The 25,715-nt window shown below is 41.0% G+C and overlaps 1 protein-coding gene across 2 annotated transcripts in view; it reads right to left on the bottom strand.

The window, feature by feature from the left end:
- The window catches only part of LOC111155280 (methylcrotonoyl-CoA carboxylase 2), a 69,899-nt gene that overhangs the window by 28,596 nt on the left and 15,588 nt on the right, over positions 1–25,715 (bottom strand). The window contains exons 3-7 of one of the 2 annotated variants that reach the window (XM_022515410.1): positions 25,131–25,215; positions 21,800–21,901; positions 15,152–15,279; positions 13,115–13,227; positions 2,267–2,380 (exon numbers count right to left, since the gene is read on the bottom strand). In XM_022515410.1, the coding sequence (XP_022371118.1) occupies positions 2,267–2,380; positions 13,115–13,227; positions 15,152–15,279; positions 21,800–21,901; positions 25,131–25,215 (542 nt within the window). The remainder of the gene's footprint in view (positions 1–2,266; positions 2,381–13,114; positions 13,228–15,151; positions 15,280–21,799; positions 21,902–25,130; positions 25,216–25,715) is intronic. The other variant, XM_022515411.1, reaches the window with a different exon arrangement.

The raw sequence follows: 25,715 nt of genomic DNA, 5'->3' as shown, positions 1-25,715 counted from the left end.
ATGTTTTATATTTTATATAAAACATGTTTTATATTTTATATAAAACATGTTTTATATTTTATATAAAACATGTTTTATATTTTAGTCCTTTTAACAGTACTTGTTCCTCCTTTTTGAACAAGGGGTCTCATATCTTCATTTTGCACTGGGGTCTGCAATTACGAAGCCGGTCCTGCCAGTGATTCGTAACGACTGCTAGGATTAGGAATGTAGAGCACCTCTCACAGCTACTCTAACTTGTTCCTTTTTTTTTCTAACTTAATCTTTTTGAAAAGGTAATGTTTTCACAAGACTCAAAGTCAAAGTTCTCAAAATGTTTATGTTCAGCACAGACACACATACACACAAGTCAAAGGTCTCTCCCTTGCCCTATTTCATCTCCTCTGCATTAAAACTATGTTTACTGTACCTTTTCAGAGTTTCTTTATGCATATACAAGCTTACAAATGCATAATATGCCCTGTTTAAAACAGAAGTTGACATATTATGTGCAAGCACCTTGTTCATCAACTTCCAGTGACCCTGAGTCAAACAAGAATGCAACTGATGTAGAAGAAAAAATAAGCAGAAGTTTATTTCATCAGCCATTCAACAAATGATGCTAGGCCAACCACATATCACGTATAAACGATGTTGGATTCCTTCCTTAAGTCCTACCCAAGCGAACTCAAAATGGATTATGACTTGTAAGTATAAGCTCAAACTATAAAACTTAAAAGAAACCCAAGTATTAAATCTTCATGATCTTGCAATAGGCAAAGCCTTCACAGATATGACACCAAAAGCACAGCAAAGAGAAAAAAATGCAAAAACTGAACTTTACCAAAATTAAACATTTTCATGCTTCAAAGGAAGATGCCATCCAGAAGCTAAAGACAATCCATAGAAAGAAAATATTTGTATCCAGAACCCATAAAGAAGTCTCACAACTCTAAATAAAGACAAAAAGCCCAATTTAAAAAGTGTGCAAAAGGATGTAAATAGGTAGCTCTCCAAAGATGATATACGAATGACCAACCAGCACATGAAAGGCGCTCAACAACATGAGCCATTAGAGAGATGAATGAGGTACCTCACAGTCTGAATGAGGTACCATCCACTAGGATGGCGGTCTTCACGTAGACACACAACAACAGCTGTCTGCAAGGAAATGGAAAAATCAGAACCTTCACACACAGCCTCAGGAATGTATAATAAATATGCTGTGGGCAGTTTGGCAGTTCCTCAAGATATGAAACCTAGAGTTAACCTAGCAACTGTACTCACAGGTCTATAAACCTTATAAAGGGAAACACATCCATTTAAAACTTGGACAGGAAGGTGCACAGCAGCATTGCTCCTAATATCCAAATGCTGGAAACAACCTGAGTGACTCTCAACTGATCAATGGATACACAACATGCTGCCTATCCATGCAGTGAAATATTATTCAGCAATAAAAAGAAATGAAGTGGTTTCTCAAACACTTAAACACATAATTATCACATGATCCAGCAATTCTACATCTGAGCAGATACCCAAAACAAGTGAAAGCAGGGACTCAAACAGATATATGTGTATACTCAGAGTCACAGCAGCAATATCCGTAACAGCCCCAAATTGGAAGCAACTCAAAAGTCCATTAATGGATGAGTTAATAAACAAAATGTGGCAGATACATGCAACAGAGTATTATTCAGCCTTAAAAAGGAAGTTCTGACGTATGCAAAAACATGCTGAATCTTGAGGACATCGTCCTAAGTGAAATACACCAATCACAAAAGGACAAACACCGTATGACTGCACTTATACAATGTAGCTACAGTAGTCAACTTCATAGAAAAAGTAGAATTGTGGTAGCCAGGAGCAGTAGAGATTGGAGACAATAGGGAGTTAATGTTTAATGGGTACAGATTTTCAGCTGGAGCAGATGAGAAAGTTCTGGAGATGGGTAGGGGTGATGGTTGCACCACAATGTGAATACATTTAATGCCACAGAACTGTGCTCTTAAAAATGGTTAGAATGGGGATGCCTGAGTGGCTCAAGCATAACTCTTGCTTTTGGCTCAGCTCACATCTCAGGGTGGTAAGACTGAGCCCCACTCCCCAGCGGAGAGTCTGCTTGAGGATTCTCTCCCTCGGCTTATGCTCTCTCTTCCTCTAAAACAAGTAAATAAAGCTTTGAAAAAAAAATGGTTAGAACGGTTTTAAAAAAATGGTTAGAATGGTATCGTGTATTATGTATATCTTAGTTCAATCAATCAATCAGTCAAGACCATGTTCTTACCAGCGGGGGTCCTGCCAAGAAAATGGTACCCTGCTTGCGAACAATGACGTTTTCATCAGCCATCGCAGGCACATAAGCACCACCTGCCGTACAAGAGCCCATGACCACCGCTATCTGGAATCCAAGCATACAAGAAACCCAACAGGTGAGGTTCAAACAGTTGGCTTTAGTCTCTGGATCTACAGACCCATAATTGTCACAGTACCAGAGGCTCTTACTAACTGGTTCCTATAAGTCCTTTTAAAAATGGTCCTCTAAGTGTTTGGAATAGTTCCTTAACTACTTCTATCAAAGCCTTTTGAAGGGATTAGGTCACATCTTTACAAAATTTATGGACAGTCCCCCTGTTGGAGGAAGACTGGCCATTTAGAACATCAGCCTGATCAACTCATGGGGAGAAGAAACTCCACAATCCACCCACAGGTCAGCAACACTGTGTTGAAACGAATAAGTCTTCTCAACAACCACCACTTACCTCATGGGAATGCTGAAATAATTCTCCAAATGAGTGTGAATATTTTGTGTTACCCTGAATACAGTATGTTCTAAATATAAAACTAACATTAGCAGCACAGCTGAAAATTGTGTTCCAAGAGCAAGTCAGCTCTGTGGACCCAGGGTGATGTGTATGCTGAGAGCCCACAGTGTTGTTTTTTCAACATTTAGGTGTGTCTGAAATGCTCCATAACAAAGCTTTTTAAGAAGACTCTTTCCCAGAAATTAGTAAGACACAAAGAATAATGAATATAGGTTTGGCTGATTCCCCCTAGGTAGAAATAAGTAATATCAGAGAAAAATAAGAAAAATACATAATGGCCATTTTCTTAAATTACCACACAAAAGCACTTTTTGCTACCGATTCCAATATTCCATCAGTTTTCTTAGAGTCAAACAAATACCCATTTTGAAATAAAAATGCTACACTAGTATTAATCCAAAGATGCAAGGCAGCAAGAGGTAATATTTTCCCATCGAAATGGGCTACCACAAAAAGTATTTTTCCCTATTTCACATATGTTATTAAAAATGGCTGTAACACGTCACTGTCAGCATATTACAAAAGTGTTTATCATGTATCGTTTTTGCTTATCAGTCACTCGGAAGTTTATTTTCAAATGGCTAGGAAAACTCTCACACAAGAAAATGAGCACAGGAAACACTCACTGTAACCGTGTTCACAATAGTGAAGATACGCAAATAACAAATACATCCATCAACACCACATTTTGAATGGCTAAATGAAATATGAATAAATAAGTTCTTTAAAAATCTGAGGGAGAAAAACAAATGAAATGCTACCACTTTATAAATCCAGGGGTGCCTGGGTGGCTCGGTGGGTTAAACCCTCTGCCTTCAGCTCAGGTCATGGTCTCAGGGGCCTGGGATCGAGCCCCACATTGCGCTCTCTGCTCAGCAGGGAGCCTGCTTCCCCCTCTCTCTCTGCCTGCTTCTCTGCCTACTTGAGATCTCTGTCTGTTAAATAAATAAATAAAATCATAAATCCAAGTGGAGGGTGCATGAGTGTTCCATTATTAGTGCACTATTCTCTGTACTTTCTGCATGTTTGAAATATTTTATGAGCTTTTTCTTTAAGGCTTGAGGAGTAAAGAACATGATGATGATTTCAATTCACTAGCCTGTTCTCAGTTCAAGAACAGCAGATACAGCTCAAACTATTTCAGTACTCCCCCTGCGGAAAAAAAGAAAAGAAAAGACAAGGAAGTAGAGAAGAGTCACAGTGAAGTAATAATCTAAAAAGGTACAAATTTCAAAAGTAAGACCCAAAGAATGAAGTAGGCCTAGCAGGGTTCTGTGACAGCAAATTGAAAGCAAAAGAAAAAAACAGCAGGGGCACCTGGGTGGCTCAGTGGGTTAACGCCTCTGCCTTCAGCTCAGGTCATGATCCCAGGGTCCTGGGATCACGCCCCACATCGGGCTCAGCAGGGAGCCTGCCTCTCTGCCTACTTGTGATCTCTGTCTGTCAAATGGATGAATAAAATCTTTAAAAAAAAAAAAAAGGAAAGGAAAAAGAAAAAAACAGCAACGATCAGCAAATATTCGGAGACCAAGGATAGGAGGTGGGGTGGGTGGGGGACAAAGAAAGAAGAATTCAGGTGTCAAAAGGCAGAAAGACAAAAATGATGGTAATGAACCTGAATGCCATCATGCCATCTCTCAGAGGGGAGAAAACATCTACCGATTTAGTAGAAAAGTTTCACAAGTGAATAGCGAACAAATTATTAGTGAATCTACACCAGGGAGTTTTACCATATTCCTAAGGGCACTTTCAGATGTGTTTTTCCCCAAAACCAAGGAAATCGACAATCCACTTCTCTCACACAAACTGCAAGTAGACCCCAGTGACTCCAGACTCTTGGGATTCACGTCCTATATAATCCTATCCCCCTCGAGTGTGGTGGATCTGGTAACACGCTTCTAACACAGAGATTATACCAAGTGTCACTCTTGTGATCCAATTCTGACAGACCACGTCTCCCCCCTGCCAGCCCCCTTCTCTTGCCCACTTGCTTGTCCTGCTCTGATGCAGCCAGCTAACATGGGGAGACTTGCTCTCTACAGCTGCCCAATCGGGAAGGAAGCTCGAGATGCTTCCGGCCAACAGCTCAAGAGGAAGCGAGCAGGGCCTGCAGAGAAATGAATCACACCGCCGCTGCCACGTGAGCCAGCCAGGGCAGAGCCTTCCCAGTCCATCCTGGAGGGGTCTGCAGCCACCTGCACTCAGCACAGGGGGATCCAGCCCAGCTGTGCTTTGATACCTGAACCACAGACACTGCAGGGTAATACATGGTGCTATCAACTACCAAGTGTGGGGGGAATTTGTTATATAGCACTAGACAACTAATACAGAGATCAAAAGCCATCTACCTTCAGTAACTGCAATGGAGGCATCTCTGAAACCCTGGGACACTCTTTGGTTAGGAGTACTCTGTGGTTGCTGGTCTGTAACCTGTCTGTCTATAAACCATTCCTCTATTCGAGAGATGGGAGATAGGCCAAGAAGAGAATTCTGGACCATCCCAGATGGTAATGAAAAACCAAAAGACATGGGTAAACATTGAAACCATCATGCTACATGAAAGAAACCCTTTATTATACGATCCCTTTCAAATGAAATGTATCCTAGGCAAATCCATAGAGACAGAAAGTAGAGGAGTGGTTGCCAGGGGCTGGAGGGATTGGAGAGAAATGGGGAGAAACTGTCATTGGAAATGGCATTTCCTTCGGGAGTGATGAAAATGTTCCAAAATTGACTGAACTCTGGGAATATCCTAAAAGCCACTGAACAGTACATATTAAATGGGTACACTGAATGGTATGGGAATTCTCTCTTAATAAAGCTGTTATAAAATTTAAGAAACAGCTGGGATTATTAAGTATAGAAGATTCAAAATTCTCAAGTTTTTCATCAAGAAGAAACAGGCAATTCTAGTCACAAGTGTCTCACAAACACTAAACACTATCTCTAAAGTAAATTCTGATAATAGAAGAGAATAGAAATAGAATAGGAAAATGAAATTTAATAAATGAAATAAAACAGAAACAGGATAGAAAAATGAAACAAAAGAACAGAGAGTAGTGGAATCACCACTGTCACAGAATCTCCTCTTCTCATCATGTAATTCTAAGCCAAGCACTCACTCATGAAACAGGGTGACTGGCCCCAAGAAGAGCCCTGTCACTGTGTCTACTCCTTCTCCTCACAAAGCACAGGAACCCCTCGGCAGAAGACCTCCAATAGCTTTCCATGTCCGCAAGCATTCATCTATGGAACTACAAAGATCTTACATTGGGGCCATGCTGGACAAATGATATGGAACCCCAGAGAGAAAATTCTGCTTTACCAAGAGGACATTAAAAGGACATAAGTAAAATGCGCACACTCAGGGTAAAGATTTGGCTTGCACTGAGGCACAACACAGGTACCAAATCAGGAGAGACAGGACAGTGACTGTCATCCGCATCAGAACAAAGGAGAACTCCCAAGAATTCCACTGAGAGACGTGAGTCCACCCAGTCACCCGGGAGGAGGGCTTCCTGTGACACAGACAAACAGGAGATCCCTCTTATAGGGCTGATGAGAGAAACAAAGGCAAGAGAAATGGAGCTTAGATTCAATCTCCTCACAGCTTGCCGCCCACTGAGAGATAACCTGAGATAGGCAGAGCATGACCTTCTTCAAGGAACTCATAGCTGTCTTAGTACCTTAATGTTTATATTTATTAAAGACTAAAAGGAACATTATCTTGATAGCAGCTTGCCCTCAAGATTGGGAAAGCCTTGCTTCCCAATTCCTTAGAGAATTACACCATCCCTAAACCCCACTAATCAAAAAGTATATAATAAGTTACTCCTCACAATCCCAGTGCAGCTCTTTCTGCCCACAGGTCCTGTCCACATGCTATAATAAAATCACCTTTTTAGACCAAAAATGTCTCCAGAATTCCTTCTCGGCTGACGAACCCCAAAACTTCCAAATTTCACCAAGGTGAGGACGTCCATGGTGATCCAAGACTTGAATCAAAAGCAAGAAAGCCCCAAGAAGGCCAAGAAAATGTAACTGACCCTTACACGGCTTGCCATGACTGCCACAGAAGGCACAAGCAGAAATTCTGAGTACAAGGAAATGAGATGCTGCAAAACAGAGGTAAGAGACTGCGAAACTTTAGATGAAATTTATTACCCTCCAGGTCCTGCCTGAACAAATAAAGACTGGTTATCTTTGCACCAAAACCAAATTATATATTGTAGGTCAGCAGCCTGCCCTACAGAAAGGGCTTCTGAGAGAGAGTCAAGAGGTTTTACACCTAATTCTGAAAAGCTGTGTGAACTCTAGACCTCCGTGCTTCCACTGAAAAATTGCACAAGACCATCCAGTTCAAAGGCACACTGTGATAAATGTAATATAACTTGGAGGGGGGAAAAGTTTCAGTTGCTTGATGGAAAAGCCTTTGAAAATATAGCTAATGTTTTGGGGCACCTGGGTGGCTCAGTCGGTTAAGCTCAGGTCATGATCCTGGGGTCCTGGGATCAAACCCCACATGGGGCTCCCTGCCCAGCGGGGTGTCTGCTTCTCCCTCTCCCATTCCCTCTGCCTCTCTTCCCCTGTTCCCTGCTTGTTTTCTCTCTCTCACTTGTTTGCTCTCTCAAGTAAATAAATAAAATCTTTAAAAACATTTATATAGTATGGGCGCCTGAGTGGCTCAGTCAGTTAAGTGTCTGCCTTCAGCTCGGGTCATGATCCCAGAGTCCTGGGATGGAGCCCAGCTTCGAGCTTCCTGCTCAGCAGGGAGCCTGATTCACTCTTTGCCTGCCATTGCCCCCTGCTTGTGCTCTCTCTCTCAATCACAAAAATAAAATCTTAAAAAAAAAAAAAAAGTTTTATATAGTATGTTTTTAGGGGCACCTGGGTGGCTCAGTCAGTTAAGCATCTGCCTTTGGCTCAGGTCACGATCTCAGGATCCTGGGACTGAACCCCCCTTCAGGCTCTGCACTCAACAGGGAACCTGCTTCTCCCTTTCCCTCTTCCCCTCCCCCCACTCATGCTCTCTCTCTCTCAAATAAATAAAATCTTAAAAAAAAAAAAAAAAAAAGCAAACCTGGAAAGCAAATACTGTCTATCACACAAGGAACAAAATTGGTTCCTTCCTCTATCTACAGAGCTTCCGTTAAAATGGCGTAAAATGGCATAAAAGCCACAAAATACTCACATCAATTCAATAGCTATCCAAAACTTAAGAACGTCACCAATTATACTGACTGATCACACTACTGATTCTGGAGCACTCATGCTTATCTGTGCTAAATAGGTTGAAATGTGCACAGAAAACAAAAAGTCCACCTTGCCCAGAATGTCCTGTTTCTTTCTCAATCTTTTCATCAGCCTCAAAGCCATCAGAGTGCTTCCGTCTCCCCTAGGCCTTATATGACTTCATGGACAGGTTGAAATGTATTTAAAAATAATAAGCAGCTCTTCCTGCCCATGGGTCCTGTCCCCGTGCTTTAATAAAACCACTATTTTTGTACCCGCCCCCCAAAAAATAGGGATGCCTGGGTGACACAGTCACTTGAGTGTCCAACTCTTGATGTCAGCCTAGGTATTATCTCAGGGTGGTCAGACTGAGCCCCCTTTCGAGCTCTGTGCTCAGCAGAGGGCTTGAGTTTCTCTCACTCCCTCTCCCTCCCGCCCCTGGCATGCTCTCTCTAAAATAAATAAATAAGTCTTTAAAAAAAAAAATAGTGTTATACAGTGCCTGTCCTAACTAAGCCCTTCCTAACAATTACCATGATCTGAAGCAAAGAAAATAAGTTTCAAAAATAATGAGCTAAACCAAGAGGGAGGAGGTGAGGGGAGGAGGGAAGGAGAGAAGAAAGCAAGGATCCCTGAAAGAATTTTAAGTGCCTCTCCGAAAAGAAGAACAAACAGGCAGAGGTGCAAAGAAAACTCAAGGGAAAGTCCCAAAGCGCTAACCCTGCATAAGGCTGGATGAATATGCCTATTTCAGAAGAAATGCACTGCTGGTCACAGCGGAAACACTCTATTCCTGACGCACTGAAGGGTCACACTCAAGCAGGGTGAGAGGTGACAGAGCAGAGCAAAGATCCATCCAGACGAGGCCACCCCTAATTTTAAAAATTAACGGTATGTTAAAGAAGACAAGTCTTTAAAGAAGACAAAAGTCCCACCTCTGAAGAGAATTAGAAGTCTCCCACTTCAAAACCCAGCAACAGGGAGCCACTACCCGGAAAATAAAAGAAGCGTGTTCCCAAGATCATCAAGACATTGGGCATGGATTGCAGAAAGCCTGGGAAAATTATCCTCAGGGCATGAGACTCTAAGCAAGACCACAGGTCACCAGTATAAAAAGTCTTTGAACGTCAAAAACAAAAGGCAGGTCCTAAAGCATACCAGAGAGAAAGGAAAGAGGAAACAAGAAAGTACCAAGGCAGGTATTTCCTGTAACCTGAGAGCAATAACAAACATTTTCAACCTTCTAGGTCTGTAGGAAGCTGTCCACATCTTTACCGCTACAAAGATACGGGAGACAACAGAGATAAGATTGGCCAAAGATGTACAACTTAGAAATAAGTGGGTAAGTGGATTTACAGTGGGCAAGGTTAATAACATTTAAAACCAAACTTGGGGAGGAAAGCAGGAACTGAATAAGTAAGGAAGCTAGTGCTCACTATCAAAATGCACATGTAACAGGCCTCCCTCTTTCATCTGGGCTGTCGACATGCCATCCAGACTAAGGAAGACGCAGAGACTCCGGGGCCATGTGAGCTACGGCCACAGCCACATCAGCAAGCATGCAGGAGGCCGGGGTCATGCTGACGGCATGTGTCACCACAGGATCAACTCAGACACGTATCACCCAGGTTATCCTGGGGATATAAAAATGAGGAAGATATATATATAAATCACACACACACACACACATACACACACACATATAAAATATATGTAAGATCTACATTTTAAACCGAAATGATTAGGTAGGGGGAAAAGCAGAGAAGAGACAGGATGACATCACAGTCTGAATCCTAGGGAGAAGACAAGAGCAAACAGGAACAGTAAAAAACAGGTCAGTAAAAAAGCGATCGTGCTCAAAGTCTAGTTTGAGCCTGTAAGTACTAACTGGAAATCCATGTAGATGGCAAAAACGCCCAAGGGTAAGTAGGGGTGCAGTGGGAGGTCGGGAAAGATCATGGAGATGAAAGTATGTTATGAGGGTTTATGCAACCATTAAGGACAAGTTCCTGGATGGGGTCGGGAGGATTACATGGAGAGAGTGGGGGAATATGGAAAAGCCAGAGGCAGGAAGCCTAAGGAGGATTTCAGGGAAGGGAACAAATGACAAGACCAAAGGGTCGTACAGAGTGGGAATCTGGTCTGTAGGAAGCTAGCAGGAACTCCAAGGACAGTGGGTTTTATGGAGACTGAGCAGTCAGGAACAGAGGCCCTGGGCCAGTTCTTAAAGAGTTTGCTGATTCGGGGGAAGGAGAGAAGCTTCAGGAACAGGAGAAGCTAGAAAAGGTCCTTTTCTTTTGCCATTGTTTTTGGTGCTTTTTATTTTTCCTTTAAAAACAGAAGTCAGATGCCTGGGGTGCTCAGTCAATTAAGGGTCTGCTTTCAGCTCAGGTCACGATCCTGGGGTCCTGGGATTGAGCCCCGCATCAGGCTCCGTGCTCAGCAGGGGTCCTGCTTCTCCCGCTCCCTATGCTGCTCCCCCAGCCTATGCTCTCCTGCTCACTCTCTGTCAAAATAAATAAGTAAAATCTTTAAAAAGATAAAAAATTTAAAAAGAAAAACGGAAGTCAACATGGTTATTAGCTGTGAGAAAAAGAAAGTGGTTAAAAAATATTAACATGAGAGGGAGAAAAGGGATAGATGAAGAGTTTCAAAGGAGGGATTGGAGTGAGGATTATAAATGTTAAGTTTAGCTTTGGAAGTGAAGAGGGACAGTTGTCTGTGGGCTAAAAGAAGGTGAAGTCGCAGTGTGTTCAGTACAACAGTGCTTACACACAGTCTGATTTCTCCACGGAAGTATGAAGCAACAGCTTCAGTGCAGACGTGGCGTTTGGAGTTCACTTATTGGGGAAAAGATCAGAGTAAGCGCTACAGAAACTGGTAGCAGCTAGAAATTTTTCTCCAATTCCCAGAGGGTCATAAGAATAGAGGGAGGTACACCTTTCCCCCTAAACTTCCTACTGGAGTGAAAGAGAAAAAAGATATGCTAAGAGAAGTGGCTACGTTAAGGAAATATTGATGTTGAACTTTTAAAAGACAAAAATAAAATAGGAAAAGGGAAAGCATTCTAATGCCCTTCCCACATTTTAGATTTTTTTTTTATCATAGGCACATACTGCTTATTCAAAAATATGGACACTTTTAATTTTTAAAAGACCTGTTTTTCAAAGCACTTTAAGCTTTAGGTTCTATGGGGCCAGAGCCTCTACCTGGTTGGTTTTATTTATCAACATAGTGTTTGGTTTATAGAAGGTCCTCCATCAATATTTGTTACATGTTGACTATTAAAAACTATGTGAACAGAAAGGGCAAAGAATAAGCATGCAAGATGACAGGTCTATAAAGGGCTGAATAATGCCCCCCCCCCCAAATATGCCCACACCTGAATCCCTAGAACCTTTGATTATGACCTTATTTGGAAAAGGAATCTCTGCAGATGTAATAAAGGTAAGGATCGTCAGATAAGATCATTCTGGATGCTGTGAAATGTGTAAACCTGGCGAGTCACAGACCTGTACCCCTGGGGATAAAAACACATTACATGTTTATTAAAAAATTTAAAAATAAAAATTTTTTTTAAAAAAGGCCATACATGAGGAGAAAAAAAAAAAAGAAGGGAAAAAAAAAAAAAAAAAAAAAAGGATCATTCTGGATTATACGTGCAGGCCCAAAATCCAACGACAAGTATCCTTGTGAGAGAGAAAAGAGAAGACACAGACACACAGGGCAGAAGGAAGCAAGGTAGAGATCAGAGTCACAGAGCCATGAGCCAAAGGAGCACCTGGAGCCAGGAGAAGCCAGCAGGGCAAGGAACAGAGTCTGCCTTAAAGCCTTCTGAGAGAGCCTGGCATGGTTCCCACCTCAATTTCAGACTTCTAGCCTCCAGAACTTGAGAGAAGAAATTTCTGTTATGTTCAGCCTGCCCCCCACCCTGTGCGTGGTAATTTGTTACAACAGCCCTTGGAACCTAATACAAGGTTAGTACAAATATACATATTATACCACAAATTAATACCACATTAAATGGACTGGTTTCCCCCATAAAACAAAAGATCACAGTAAGAACTTCATACCAGGTCATGGAAGGACCTCTGTGCAAAAGTGAGCAAAGCTGAAATTTCTATTTAGAGAAATAAAGCATAAATGGGCAAAGTCACTACATAACCATAAGATATACAATAAGTAATAACTGTATCGATAAAAAATAAAGATGAGATACAATAATTGCAAGTGAAGGCTAATTCATTAGAATATTAACAAAAACACTACAAACTTAAGAAATCCAGTAACAAAACATAAACGAAGGAAAAGCATCAGTATTATGAAATATTTCAAACATGCCAAAAAAAAGATCACAGAATAATAAAAAATAAATATCCTAACACCCAGTCTTAAGAAATCCTGACATTTGGCCAAATGCACTTCAGATTTTTTTTTAAAGAAATAAAACATTTCAGGTACAGTGAAGCCTCCTGCCTGACCCCTTCCTCCCGCCTCCCACCTCGAAGGTAACCACTGTTCTAAAGCTGAGTATATTATTCCCATGCACCTGTTTAAGACTTAAGTAATAGACTGTTTGATGTATTTAATATTTACAAACAAAGCAAGTCACTATGGGTTTATTCTACTATTACTTTTACTCAACTTATTTTCTGAGACTTCTTTATGTTGATGCATGTAATTCTAGTTCATTTTAATAGCTAAAAATTGTATTATTCATCTCCCAATAATGGCCACTTAGGTTGTTTGTTAACTTCTGCTATGTCAATGCTACAACAATCTCCCTTGCACCTGTCTCCTCATATAGACACCAAAGTGCCTCAGAACATAGTCCTAAAAAAGCAATTACTCAGTGCCCTTTCTTTTAAAAAACTCTTTCTTTGGTGAACAGCCTTTATGACAATATAAAACTATGCCCGTAATGAAGAGAATAATCTGACTACAGATAGTTTTAAGGCACTTTCTGTGGGGGAAAAACCTAAATTCTGTATTAAGTTCCGTTTAAAGTCATCTTAGAGCACCTAGTTAGCAATGGCATTTGGGACAAAAAGCAGTACATTTCATTAATGAGAAATTACCTGTGCAATATTTTGAGAAGACATAATCGCCTGGTTATAAAAAATACGGCCAAAGTGATCTCGATCTGGAAATATTTCTGCTTGTCGAGGTAAGTTTGCTCCTCCTGAATCAACTGAAGACAAGGGAATTAACAGAAGTAAGTACACTTGAATGAACAAAATAGCCTGCACACAGAGATACTTGTATCAGTGAAACAGTTCTTAATCACATTCACAAAAAACTTGCCCTACCGTTCTAAACTATTCTACAGCATCTTTTTCGAGTCCCCCAATACAGCCAAAAAATTCACTGTTTTCCTCAGATCCATTAGGATCTCCTTCCCGTGCGAAATTCTACTTGAAATGTTTAGGACATTCTCTCTTTTGAAGACAAGCTAAAGCCCCAGAAACACCATAAATTCTTAATCAGTTCAGCTAAAAAAAAAAAAAAAAAAAAAAATGTCTTTCCGTCTTTTAAATCAATACAAAACCATCTACAGAATTCATGTGACAAGTCATCACAGATGACTGCCTCGGGGACTGTTTTTACTGCAGAGGGGAGTGGGGGCTACGAACATCCACTGAATTCGGAACAGAGCTTGCTGACTTCAGAGCTCTGTGATGACTGCTGTGCTTCCTAGCCTTCTATGCCTCGCCCTTCTCACCTGCGAAATGCAGGGAACAACAGTAGCTCTCCCAGGAAGCTGTTCCTGGGATGACATGAAATAAGGTATGTAAAGTACTCAGTTCAGCACAGTGTGAGTGCACTGAGCAGTGTTATGAAAATTCAGCTAGTCCCATGCCTACTGCTCTTGCCTACATCCATTAAGTCCTTCATTGTTCTTTAATACATGACATCCTGTCTCCAATTCATTCAAGCTTGCCCAAGACAGGAACAACACCATATTCTTCACTCCATCCCCTATGGTGCTTGGCACAGCACCTGTAAGCAGTAGTAGGGCCCCACTGGCTATTTTCTACATGTGCGAAAAAAGTTCACATTGTGAGTCAAACAGGTAAATTCACTTTTGCAGAAAAAAAAAAATCTCTACATCAGTACCTGTTTAAATACCACACCAGTAATATATGTATGGTGGCATTTCACCAAACTAAACCAATATCCAGGCAGTGCCAATTTTTTTTTAAAGACTTTATTTATTTATTTGACAGAGATAGAGAGATCACAAGCCGGCAGAGCAGCAGGCAGAGAGAAAGGGGGAGAAGCAGATTCCCCGCTGAGCAGAGAGCCCCATGCGGGGCTTGATCCCAGGGGCCTGAGATCATGACCTGAGCCAGGGGCAGAGGCTTAACCTACTGAGCCACCCAGGTGTCTCAAGGCAGCGCCAATTTTAAACTGCCTTGCTTTTATGTTCCTTTTGAAGTATCCTTAGATTTAAACATTACTTTAATTTCAAATATAAATATACTTTTATAAAGAATTAAATTTCTTTAGGGCACCTGGGTGGCTCAGTGGGTTCAGCTTCTGCCTTCGGCTCAGGTCATGATCTCAGGGTCCTGGGATCGAGCCCCGAGTCGAGCTCTCTGCTCAGCGGGGAGCCTGCTTCCGCCTCCCTCTCTGCCTGCTGCTCTGCCTACTTCTGATCTCTCTCTGTCAAATAAATAAGATCTTAAAAAAAAAAAAAAGAATTAAATTTCTTTAAATGGCATTTGTTGGAATTATTCAAGTATTTAACAAAGTACTTAGCATTCAAGAGATCCATAAATGTCAGCTATTATTTTTTCATAGTTTGAACTCATTAGGTCCAGACAAAAAGAAAATACACAGAAGGAAAAAATCCACACCCATGGAGAGAAAAAAAACTGGCATACATGAAAACACTATCAGAGGTAGTCACTCCTCAGGGATATTATTATAGGTAGTTTTTGTTTACTTTTTCTTCCAGAGTTTTTAGCAAAGAACGTGAATTTCTTTTGTAATTATAGGAAAAACTAACAACAGTTTTTAAAAAACCCATTGATAATGTCATATACAGCCTTCTAAACAGTATTGTATTTTACCAGCTAAAAATAGTTCATTTTATGACTCTCGTGACTTGCCCAAGTAGATGCAGGGGAGTCTGTTTTGCATTGCAATTTCCTGCGCCCGTAAATGTTTCTTCACAGTCACTGGGTAGTAGGTACCTCCTTTGATGGTGGCATCATTGGCAACAATAATGCATTCCACTCTGAAAGACAGAAATGTCATTATAAAGAGAGTATGAGAGACTTCTTCAAAGTTCAAAGGCCAATTACGTCTCATTACAAGACACTCTAATACAACCTTTAACTTCTAGTACATTTCACCAATGACAGGCATTAGCAGACAATCTCAAAACAAGTGTTAATCACAGTTCACATACTCACTTATATAATATAAAATGATCACTATGAACATCTTTACAAACTCATACTTAATTTTTAAAGAGTCCTCAGTCCTGGGGGCGCCTAGCTGGCTCAGTCAGTTAAGTGTCTGCCTCTGGCTCAGGTCATGATCTCAGGGTCCTGGGATCAAGCCCCACTACCTCACCCTGAAGGTCGGGGGCTGATTTGACACTTGAGTGAACAACAGTGTGCTCTTTACCAAATTTAATCTTCTTTATGTTTATGATATTATTATATTTTCAGATTTTACTTTTAATTACTCTCTACACCCAACGTGCGGCTCGAACTTATAACCCCAAGACCAAGAGTCATACTGCTCCACCAACTGAGCCAGCCAATATTTATGATGTTTTTTGAAATCTCACTTTATATTCCTTATAATTCTAAAAAGTAAGCCACTAAGTCCCTCTTGAAAATAAAGTAGGGAAGAGCCTCAGAACAGCGGCCCCAGGTAGTCTGGGCTGCCCGCATTAAGGGATGTGGCCAGCAGTGCTCACAAGAAAAAGGGGCTTATCTCCTTACAGCATCCATTTTATGGCTAGGAAGCACCTTTCCACATTACAGGTAGCATTTTAGAGTGGAATGCCAATTCTTCATGACTTTGGTGAACAAATCAAACTTCAAAGGAATGTCAGTTTACGGCAGGTTATTGGGGCTATGATCTCACACCCCCAGAGTCTACTCGTTCTCCCCTGCCCTGCAGGTGCTGCCCTAGAAAAGCTTACAAAGCTCTGAAACTGGGGGCACCTGGGTGCCTCAGTCAGTTAAGCGTCTGCCTTCAGCTCAGGTAATGATCCCAGGGTCCTGGGATCGAGTCCCTCATTGGGCTCCCTGCTCAGCAAGGAGTCTTCTTCACCCTTTCCCTCTGCCCCCTGCTCTGCTTGTGCTCTCTCTTGCACGTGCTCTATCTCAAATAAATAAAATCTTTAAAAAAAAAAAAAAAAAGAAAAGAAAAGAAAAGAAAAAAAGCTCAAATACTGGAAAGGGGCTATGGAGTCAGAAAAGCTATGGTGAAATTCTGGCTCTGCTGCTTGCTAGACATGTGACCTTCCACAAGAGACAGAGCCACTTGCCTATTAAAAGGTCAGAGACATGTTACAGAATGAAAAATAAAATTAGCCCACAGAAAGAATGCATTGTATATCTATTAGTTCTGCCTATCTAGAATCTATCATTTTGGCAATGGAATTCAACTTTCTTTCAGAAAATGCCTCTTACCTAACCCATGTGGTCCAAGTAGGACTGACCCCAAAGCCTATCTTCAAAAGTGTACACAGGAAGCAGGCCTTTCTACTGAGAGTCCATACTGTGGCTCAAGAATGGGCTTGGACCCCAAGGCTAACCCCATAGGAGCTCCAGGTGCACCACTCTGCCCACATCCCCACATGTCCACCAACCAGGAAGCTCTCAGAACCCAGTCCTCTCAGGTTTTATGTAGGCTTCACTGCAGAGCCACGACTGACTAATTCAGTGGCCACCATCTGATTCAGCCTCCAGCTCCTCTCCCCTCCCCACAGGTGGGGACTGGGGAAGTAGGTAGAACAGAAAAGTTCCAACCCTCTAATCACATGGTCAGTTCTCCTAACAATCAGCCATGGCCTTGGTTGTTATATCAGTTCACTGATATAACAAAAGACATCATGACCATTCTCAACACTTCCAAGGGTTTGGGGAGCTTTTGAACCAGGAATTGTGGACAAAGACCAAATGTATAAGAGAAATAAATTCTGCTCATGTAAATGATCATGTAGATAGACCAAATCTATCTATCTTACAAATCACAGTATTACAGTAATACAATATATAATTATTATGGTATTATTAGCACTATAGAACAACATATAATAAGACAAGGTAAAATATATAATTAAAAAAAGTAATTGTGATGGTGCTAGGTCAAGATACAATGGTCAAGGGATGGTAAAAATAACAGTAACAGACCATACTAACATGGCACTTACAATGCACTTGTTGTTCTTTTAAGGCTTTAGATACAGGAGGTGTTCCATTTTACAGATGGGGAAGCAGGCACAGTTAAGTAACTAGCCCAAGGGTAAGACCCAACAAGTGGTAAAGCCAGCAAATGGCTTGAATACAGGCCCTGAAGCAAAACTGAGTTTAACGCATCCACAGAACAGTGAGACCAGAATGGCTAAAGTGTTAAGTACAAAGGTAAGATGAGGAGAGCAGGTAGGGACCATACCCTACAAGTGAAACTCAGTGAAAAAACTGAGTTTGCCAGAAAGAAACACTGCAGCTTTATTACTGTTTAGCCAGTTACACTTCAGGCAAGGAGTCCTTGCTTCTAAGCTGGTTTATAAATTCCATACAATAAATTTTCTCATTAAATTTCTTGGGGTCTGTTTAGAACTAACCATGGAGCCTCTTATCAATATACCCAGCATGACTCAAAAATATACAGAGGAGCAATAAGGGTATAAATGTTTTTAGTGACTTAGCGAATGGCTCTGGCTCTGAAGAGATTCCGCGTTGCCAGAACAGACCTTCAACTTGCCACCCACAAGTGCCTGTCCACTCTCAGTGGCAAGAGGATCACCTGTACTGTGCGTCTCTTAAGGAACGTCAGTGTTTCTCTTCCTTGTTTCTTCCTCTTGTTTCATGACAACCCTCTCTGGTAGCTACTATGATCATTCCTTTTTGTCATGAATCACATTCTCCAGATTAAAAAAAACAAGGTACTGAGTGGTCAAGCAATTTGCTAAAGGTCAAATAGCTATAAAATGCTGAAGCCAGGATTCTAATTGAGGCTGACTACTACTGAACCAACACAATTTCTACGTGCAATTCAATTTCCTTCTGCTGAGAACTTTATAAACTGAGAACAAGGCACAAAGAGATAAAATGAAAATGAAAAATATAAAAGCATAAGTAAGAATAAAATATTACTATATGCACAGGAAAGGTGGAAGGGCAAGCTCCAACATGGGGGCCATCATTATCACTGAGATATAATTAATAGTAACTATCCTACTTAAGTAGCTTACTTAGTGATTATGAATTTAGTTTAGCCCTGCATTAAGTTTATCCTTTTTTATTTTTTTATTAACATGTAATGTATTATTGGTTCCAGGGGTACAGGTCTATGATTCATCAGTCTTACACAATTCACAGTGCTCCCATAGCACACTCCCTCCTCAATGTCCATAACCCCGCCATCCCGTACCTCACACCCCCTCTCCTCCAGCAATCCTCAGTTAGTTTCCTGAGATTAAGAGTCTCTTATGGTTTGTCTCCCTCTCTGGTTTTGTCTTGTTTCATTTTTTCCTCTCTTCCCCTTTGATCCTCTGCCTTGTTTCTCAAATTCCACATATCAATTATATCATATAATTGTCTTTTTCTGATTGACTTATTTCACTAAGCATAATACTCTCCAGTTCCATCCTCATCGTTGCAAACGGTAAGATTTCATTTTTTTTCACGGCTGAGTAGTGTTCCACTATATATATATATACCAGATCTTCTTTATCCATTCATCTGTTGATGGACAGCTAGGTTCTTTCCACAGTTTGGATATTGTGGACATTGCTGCTATAAACATTCGGGTGAACATGCCCCTTCGGATCACTATATTTGTATCTTTAGGGTAAATACCCAGTAGTGCAATTGTTGGGGCATAGGGCAGCTCTATTTTCAACTTTTTGAGGAACCTCCATACTGTTTTCCAGAGTGGCTATACCAACTTGACTTCTCACCAACAGTGTAGGAGGGTTCCCCTTTCTCCACATCCTTGCCAACATCTATCGCTTCCTGACTTGTTAATTTTAGCCATTCTGACTGGTGTGAGGTGGATCTCACTGCAGTTTTTTTTTTTTTTTTTAAGATTTTATTTATTTATTTATTTGACAGAGAGAGAAGTCACAAGTAGGCAGAGAGGCAGACACAGGGGGAGGGGGAAGCAGGCTCCCTGCCGAGCAGAGAGCCCGATGTGGTCCTAGGACCCTGAGATCATGACCTGAGCCGAAGGCAGAAGCTTAACCCACTGAGCCACCCAGGCGCCCCTCACTGTAATTTTGATTTGTATTTATTTCCCTGATGCCAAGTGATGTTGAGCACTTTTTCATGTGTCTGTTGGCCATCTGGATGTCTTCTTTGCAGAAATGCCTGTTCATGTCCTCTGCCATTTCTTGATTGGATTATTTGTTCCTTGGGTGTTGAGTTTGATAAGTTCTTTATAGATCTTGGATACTAGCCCTTTATCGGATATGTCATTTGCAAATATCTTCTCCCATTCTGTCCATTGTCTTTGGTTTTGTTGACTGTTTGCTGTGCAAAAGCTTTTTATCTTAATGAAGTCCTAGCAGTTCATTTTGCCTTTGCTTTCCTTGCCTTTATTGATGTTGCTAAGAAACTGCTGTGGCTGGAGTCGAAGAGGTTGCTGCCTGTGTTCTCCTCAAGATTTTGATGGATCCCTGTCTCACATTGAGGTCTTTCATCCATTTTGAGTCTATTTTTGTGTGTGGTGTAAGGAAATGGTCCAGTTTCACTCTTCTACATGTGGCCATCCAATTTTCTCAGCACCATTTGTTGAAGAGACTTTTTTCCATTGGACATTCTTTCCTGCTTTGTCGAAGATTAGTTGACTATAGAGTTGAGGGTCCATTTCTGGGCTCTCTATTCTGTTCCATTCATCTATGTATTTGTTTTTGTGCCAGTACCATACTGTCCTGATGATTATAGCTTTGTAATAGAGCTTAAAGTCCAGAATTGTGATGCCACCAGCTTTGCTTTTCTTTTTCAACATTCCTCTGGCTATTCAGGGTCTTTCCTGGTTCCATACAAATTTTAGGATTATTTGTTCCATGTCTGTGAAAAAAGTTGATGGTATTTTGACAGGGATTGCTATATTAAGTGTGTAGATTGCTCTAGGTAGCATAGACATTTTTCACAATATTTGTTCTTCCAATCCAGGAGGATGGAATGTTTTTCCATTTCTTTGTGTCTTCCTCAATTTCTTTCACGAGTATTCTATAGTTTTCTGAGTACAGAGATTCTTTATCTCATTGTTAGATTTACTCCTAGGTATCTTATGGTTTCGGGTGCAATTGTAAATGGGATCAACTTCTTAATTTCTCTTTCCTCTGTCTTGTTATTGGTGTATAGAAAAGCAACTGATTTCTGTGCATTGATTATCCTTATTTTTAAAGGTTTATTTTTAAGCATCCACTATGACTCCAAGAAAAAAATGTCTTCACACTGGGTGAATATTAAGCAAATCATAGCTGGCAAAGAGTTGTGGAGGAGTATTGGGGGTACAAGAAGGAAAAAGCGACAATGACTAATGGCTATAGGTGCACTGAAGGCACAAATCATGGGCAGAAGGTGGAGGAACACACACTATAAACCATCATGTGAGTCAAATGCAACTGTATCCGGCTCAGAGTCCAATCACCTAAGGACCCAGCGAAGCTTTGCCAGTGACTTGATCTTAGGCAAGTTATTTACCTTGCTAAGTAGGCTTCTTACCTGCCTAATGGTGATGATGACTGTAATGCCCATCTCACAGAGCTGTGGTAATGATTAAAACAACTAATCAGTGGGAAGTGTTTACTAAAATGCCTGGTGTGCTAACCTGAGATGGTAAATGTCAGGCCATACATACACATACACAAGTAAACTGAACTTCCACCAATTAAGATCTCCTAAGTCTAGAGTGGTTCTCAAATGTTACCATTTGTGAAGCTTGAAGGGCTTCTTAAAAAAACACTGGTTGCTGGGCCCCAACCTCAAAATTTGATTTCTTTTTCTTCTTTTTTTTTAAGTAGGCTCCAAGCCCAGCATGGAGCTCAGTATGGGGCCCGAACTCAAGATACTGAGATCAAGACCTGAACTGAGATCAAGAGTAGGGAACTTGACTGACTGTGCCACCCAGGTGCCCCTGATTTGGTTACTTTGTAGAAGACCTAGTCATCTACATTTCTAGTAAGTTCTCAGGTGATGCTGAGGCTACCTGGAAAGCACACTTGGAGAAAGACTCATCTAAGACACTGGATTTCATCCTAGATGTGCAAGAGACCACCTACAGAGCCTTGAAAAATGACATAATCCAAGCCTACACCTGCAGTCTGATTAAGCAGGAAGGTTTGGATTAAAGCCCCAGGATTTGTGCTGTGGCTTTTTTCCCCACTTCCATCTTTGTTTCTAAAGCTCCACAGATAAATCTGACACATGTTGCGGTAGGAAGCCTCAGTCCTAAATAACACAAACAGCTAAAACTGCACATTCATCCACATAGCAGTGAGTGGTGGCCCGTGCCTGTCACTCTTCTTCCTGACCCACATTATTGAGTGTAAGTAGAATACTCACCCTGATACTCTCCCAATGCCTGTAATAATGCCACCAGCGGGGACCTCCTCATTCGCATATAACTGGTAACCTGCAAACTGAGATAATTCCAGAAATGGAGACCTGGAGGGAAAAAAGGATATTGCTTGAATTAAAGTCACTCAAAGAAAAAAAAAAAAAAAGCATACTTAAACAGCTAAACATGAAAAAGATTAATGAGCCAATGTTTCAAGTATGCATGCTATATATATATATATATATATATATATATATATATATATATATATAAAACCTACAAAAAAAATATTTAACCAAAATCTAGCATGGATATTTTGAGGAATTACATGTTATAGCCATACAATAGAACACTAGGAGCCTATTTTAAGAGATGTTGTACAAATGTGCTTATTAGTAGAGAAAGAGACCAGCACCTAACACTAATGTAAGCCCCCACCCTATGCCAGGCTCTATTTTAGGAGCTCCAGAAACCTAACTCATTTGTTCCTCAGAACCACCTCCTGAGGTGGATCCTATTATGGTCCCCACTGACTGATGAGGAAACTAAAACACAGAAATTAAGTCACTTGTCTAAGGTCACACAACTAGTAAGTGGCAGAGCTGGGTTTTAATAAGCAGTCTAATCCCAGGGATCAGGCTCCTCACCATTGTATTTTTACTCTACTGTTCACTTACTTAAATGTTCAAGATCCAGTAAGTGAGGGGGGAAAAGGTGGTATAAAACACCATTTTTAGTATGATTCTGTTTCTCTTGAAAAAAAAAAATGTGTCTAAGGGGCGCCTGGGTGGCTCAATCAGTTAAGCATCCAACCCATGGTTTTAGCTCAGATCACAATCTCAGGGTCATGAGACTGATCCCCAAGGCTGATCTCCGCTCAGCAGGGAGTCTGCTTCCCTCCTCTCTTACTGCCTCTCCCCCCCTCATCCTGCTCATGCTCTCACTTTCAACTAAATATATAAATCTTTTTTTAAAAAATGTCTCATATGGGGGCGCCTGGGTGGCTCAGTCAGTTGGACCACTGCCTTCAGCTTAGGTCATGATCCCAGGGTCCTGGGATTGAGTACCTCATTGGGCTCCTTGCTCGGCAGGCTGCCTGCTTCTCTCTCTACCTCTGCCTGCTGCTCTGCCTGCTTGAGTGTTTACACGCGCTCTCTCTCTCGCTCTCTGACAAACAAATAAATAAAATCTTTAAAAAAAAAAAACAAGTGTCTTGGGGCGCCTGGGTGGCTCAGTGGGTTAAGCCGCTGCCTTCGGCTCAGGTCATGATCTCAGGGTCCTGGGATCGAGTCCCGCGTCGGGCTCTCTGCTCAGCAGGAAGCCTGCTTCCCTCTCTCTCTCTCTCTCTGCCTGCCTCTCTGTCTACTTGTGATCTCTCTCTGTCAAATAAATAAATAAAATCTTAAAAAAAAAAAAAAAAAACAAGTGTCTCATACGTATATGCACAAGAACATTCTAGAAGGATATACACTTTGTATTAACAGTGTTTGTCTCCAGAATGGGGGTATGGGTGCATGTTGTAAGAAATACTTTTGGAGTCCTTGTTCCCTTCTCTCCACCTGCATTCCTGGCCTCCCACTCCAATCCTTCAGGAAACCCCAGTGGGTTAGCTGTTCTTGACAACAAGCCTAGAACCTGACATTCTCATCACCTCCACTACTACTAACCTAGTCCAAGTCACTGGCACATCTCCCTTGAATCACTGCCACATCCCTGTAACTCCTCGTGGTGCTTCCACCCTTGCTGCCACCAGTATACTCACAACATAGCAGCTAGAATGACTCTTTTCAAATGTAAGTCAGATAGATCATAAGGCTCCTGTTCAAAGCCCTACAAAGTCTCCTCACTTCTGGATAAAGGTCAAAATTCTCACACTGACCTAAAAAGTCTTATGGAACTGAACCCCATCTCTACTACTCTCCCCTTCATGCCTTCTTCCCCCTAATACACTGGCATCTGGGGTTCTTGGGCATATCAATACATTCTGCACATTCCCACCTCAGGACCTTTGCACTGGCCATTCCTTCTGTCCGTAACACTCTTTTACCAGTATTTTCAAGGCTCTCTCTCTTCACTCCTTCAATTTTTTTGCTAAGATGTACCTTTTCAATGAGGCCTGCCCTAATCACCTTATTTAAAACTACAACTTGTGGGGCACCTGGGTGGCTCAGTCATTCAATGTCTGCCTTCGCCTCAGGTCATGATCCCAGGGTCCTGGGATCGAGCCCTGCATCGGGCTCCCTACTTGGCAGGAAGCCTGCTTCTCCCTCTCCCACTCCCCCTGCTTGTGTTCCCTCTCTGGCTGTGTCTCTCTCTGCCAAATAAATAAATAAAATCTTTAAATAAATAAATAAATAAAACTACACTTGACTCTCATCTTCTCCCTTACTCTAGTCTATCTTCCTTTTTTCCAATAACATTTATCACCTTCTTATATACCATATAATTTAACACATTTATCATTTATTTTCTATCTCCTCCTGCTACAATGTAAACTCCAGCTGAGCAAGGACCTTTGTCTGTTTTGTTCACTGATGTATCACTATCACCTAGAACAGGGCCTGACATTTAGTAGCCTCTCAACAAAGATTTGCTGTTGGATATACAGAAGTTGCACTCTTCTTCTAGGCTTTAACTTATATAGTCAAATACTGCCAACTCAGTCTTGAGAAGGACCATCTTTGTACTTTTCTTGCTATGATTGAATTATGACTGTACCTGCTTCCCTCCTTCCCTAGACTTTTCCATTCTGCATTCTCAGCTCATTTTCTCCTTTTTTATTTATGACCAAAACATCTGTAGAACTACAAAATGGTATCCATTCTTATTATGAGATAGTGTGAATTTTACCTAAAAGTCTTTAACACTTTGTGGTTCTAAAATTACTGTCAACAATAAACATAACCCTAGAAGTAGTCCTTCTTTCAATATTTTTAGTGTTTCCCCCTAGATGTAAAAGCATTCCTTTTTAAGGCCTAACATATTAGCCCCCCCAGATTTTATAAAAAGCCAACTTCTCTAGAATATAGATTACTCCTATGGAAGAACCACCGAGAGCTCTGATTATTGGCTATGTAGCCTACACATTGTGCAGAAGGTCCCAGTGATTTAAGGGCATTTTGAAACTATTAATTATGACTATAATTTATACTCTTTTGCTTACCTGATGAAACTTTGTTCTTTGTATATAATAAAATATGCAAATGTAAAAAAATAATAAAAATAAAAAAGATTTGTTGTTGAATCTTAGGGTAAGAACAAATCATTTATTTATAAAACTGTCTAAGAAAGTACCACAGACTAGAGAAGCTGAGGTAGTACTTGGACTATACGAACCCTGGGTCTATAAGACCATCCACTCTTTCTCTGGCTAAAAGTTTTCCTCTTGATTTGTGGAGTTGTCGGGCTTTCTCATTGCCTCCTAAGATAAAAACATGATTAGGTTAGATTGATACCATGTAAGGTCTCCAATTAATTTAAGGGTAGAAAAACATAAAACAGTCCAAAATATACTGCTTTTAAAAGTTGAATGTATCTTCTGAGAAACAACCAATTTTCAGATCGTTCACTCAACTTACAGGCTTTATTTTCTGAAGTTAAATAAACTAGAATTAAAAAAAAAAAAAATCGGGGGACGCCTGGGTAGCTCAGTTGGTTAAGCAGCTGCCTTCGGCTCAGGTCATGATCCCAGTGTCCTGGGATCGAGTCCCACATCGGGCTCCTTGCTCAGCAGGGAGCCTGCTTCTCCCTCTGCCTCTGCCTGCCATTCTGTCTGCCTGTGCTTGCTCTCTCTCCCTCTCTCTCTCTCTGACAAATAAATAAATAAAATCTTTAAAAAAAAAAATTGGTCCCTGATTTCATAGCATATTGTACATTTTCTGAATTCAATAGTAATTACTTAAATAACCTAGTATCTTCTCT

Source organism: Enhydra lutris, unplaced genomic scaffold, assembly GCF_002288905.1.
Source record: "Enhydra lutris kenyoni isolate GAN:26980312 unplaced genomic scaffold, ASM228890v2 scaffoldscaffold40, whole genome shotgun sequence".
Classification (NCBI taxonomy): domain Eukaryota; kingdom Metazoa; phylum Chordata; class Mammalia; order Carnivora; family Mustelidae; genus Enhydra; species Enhydra lutris.
This window is presented reverse-complemented; position numbering and strand designations above follow the sequence as displayed.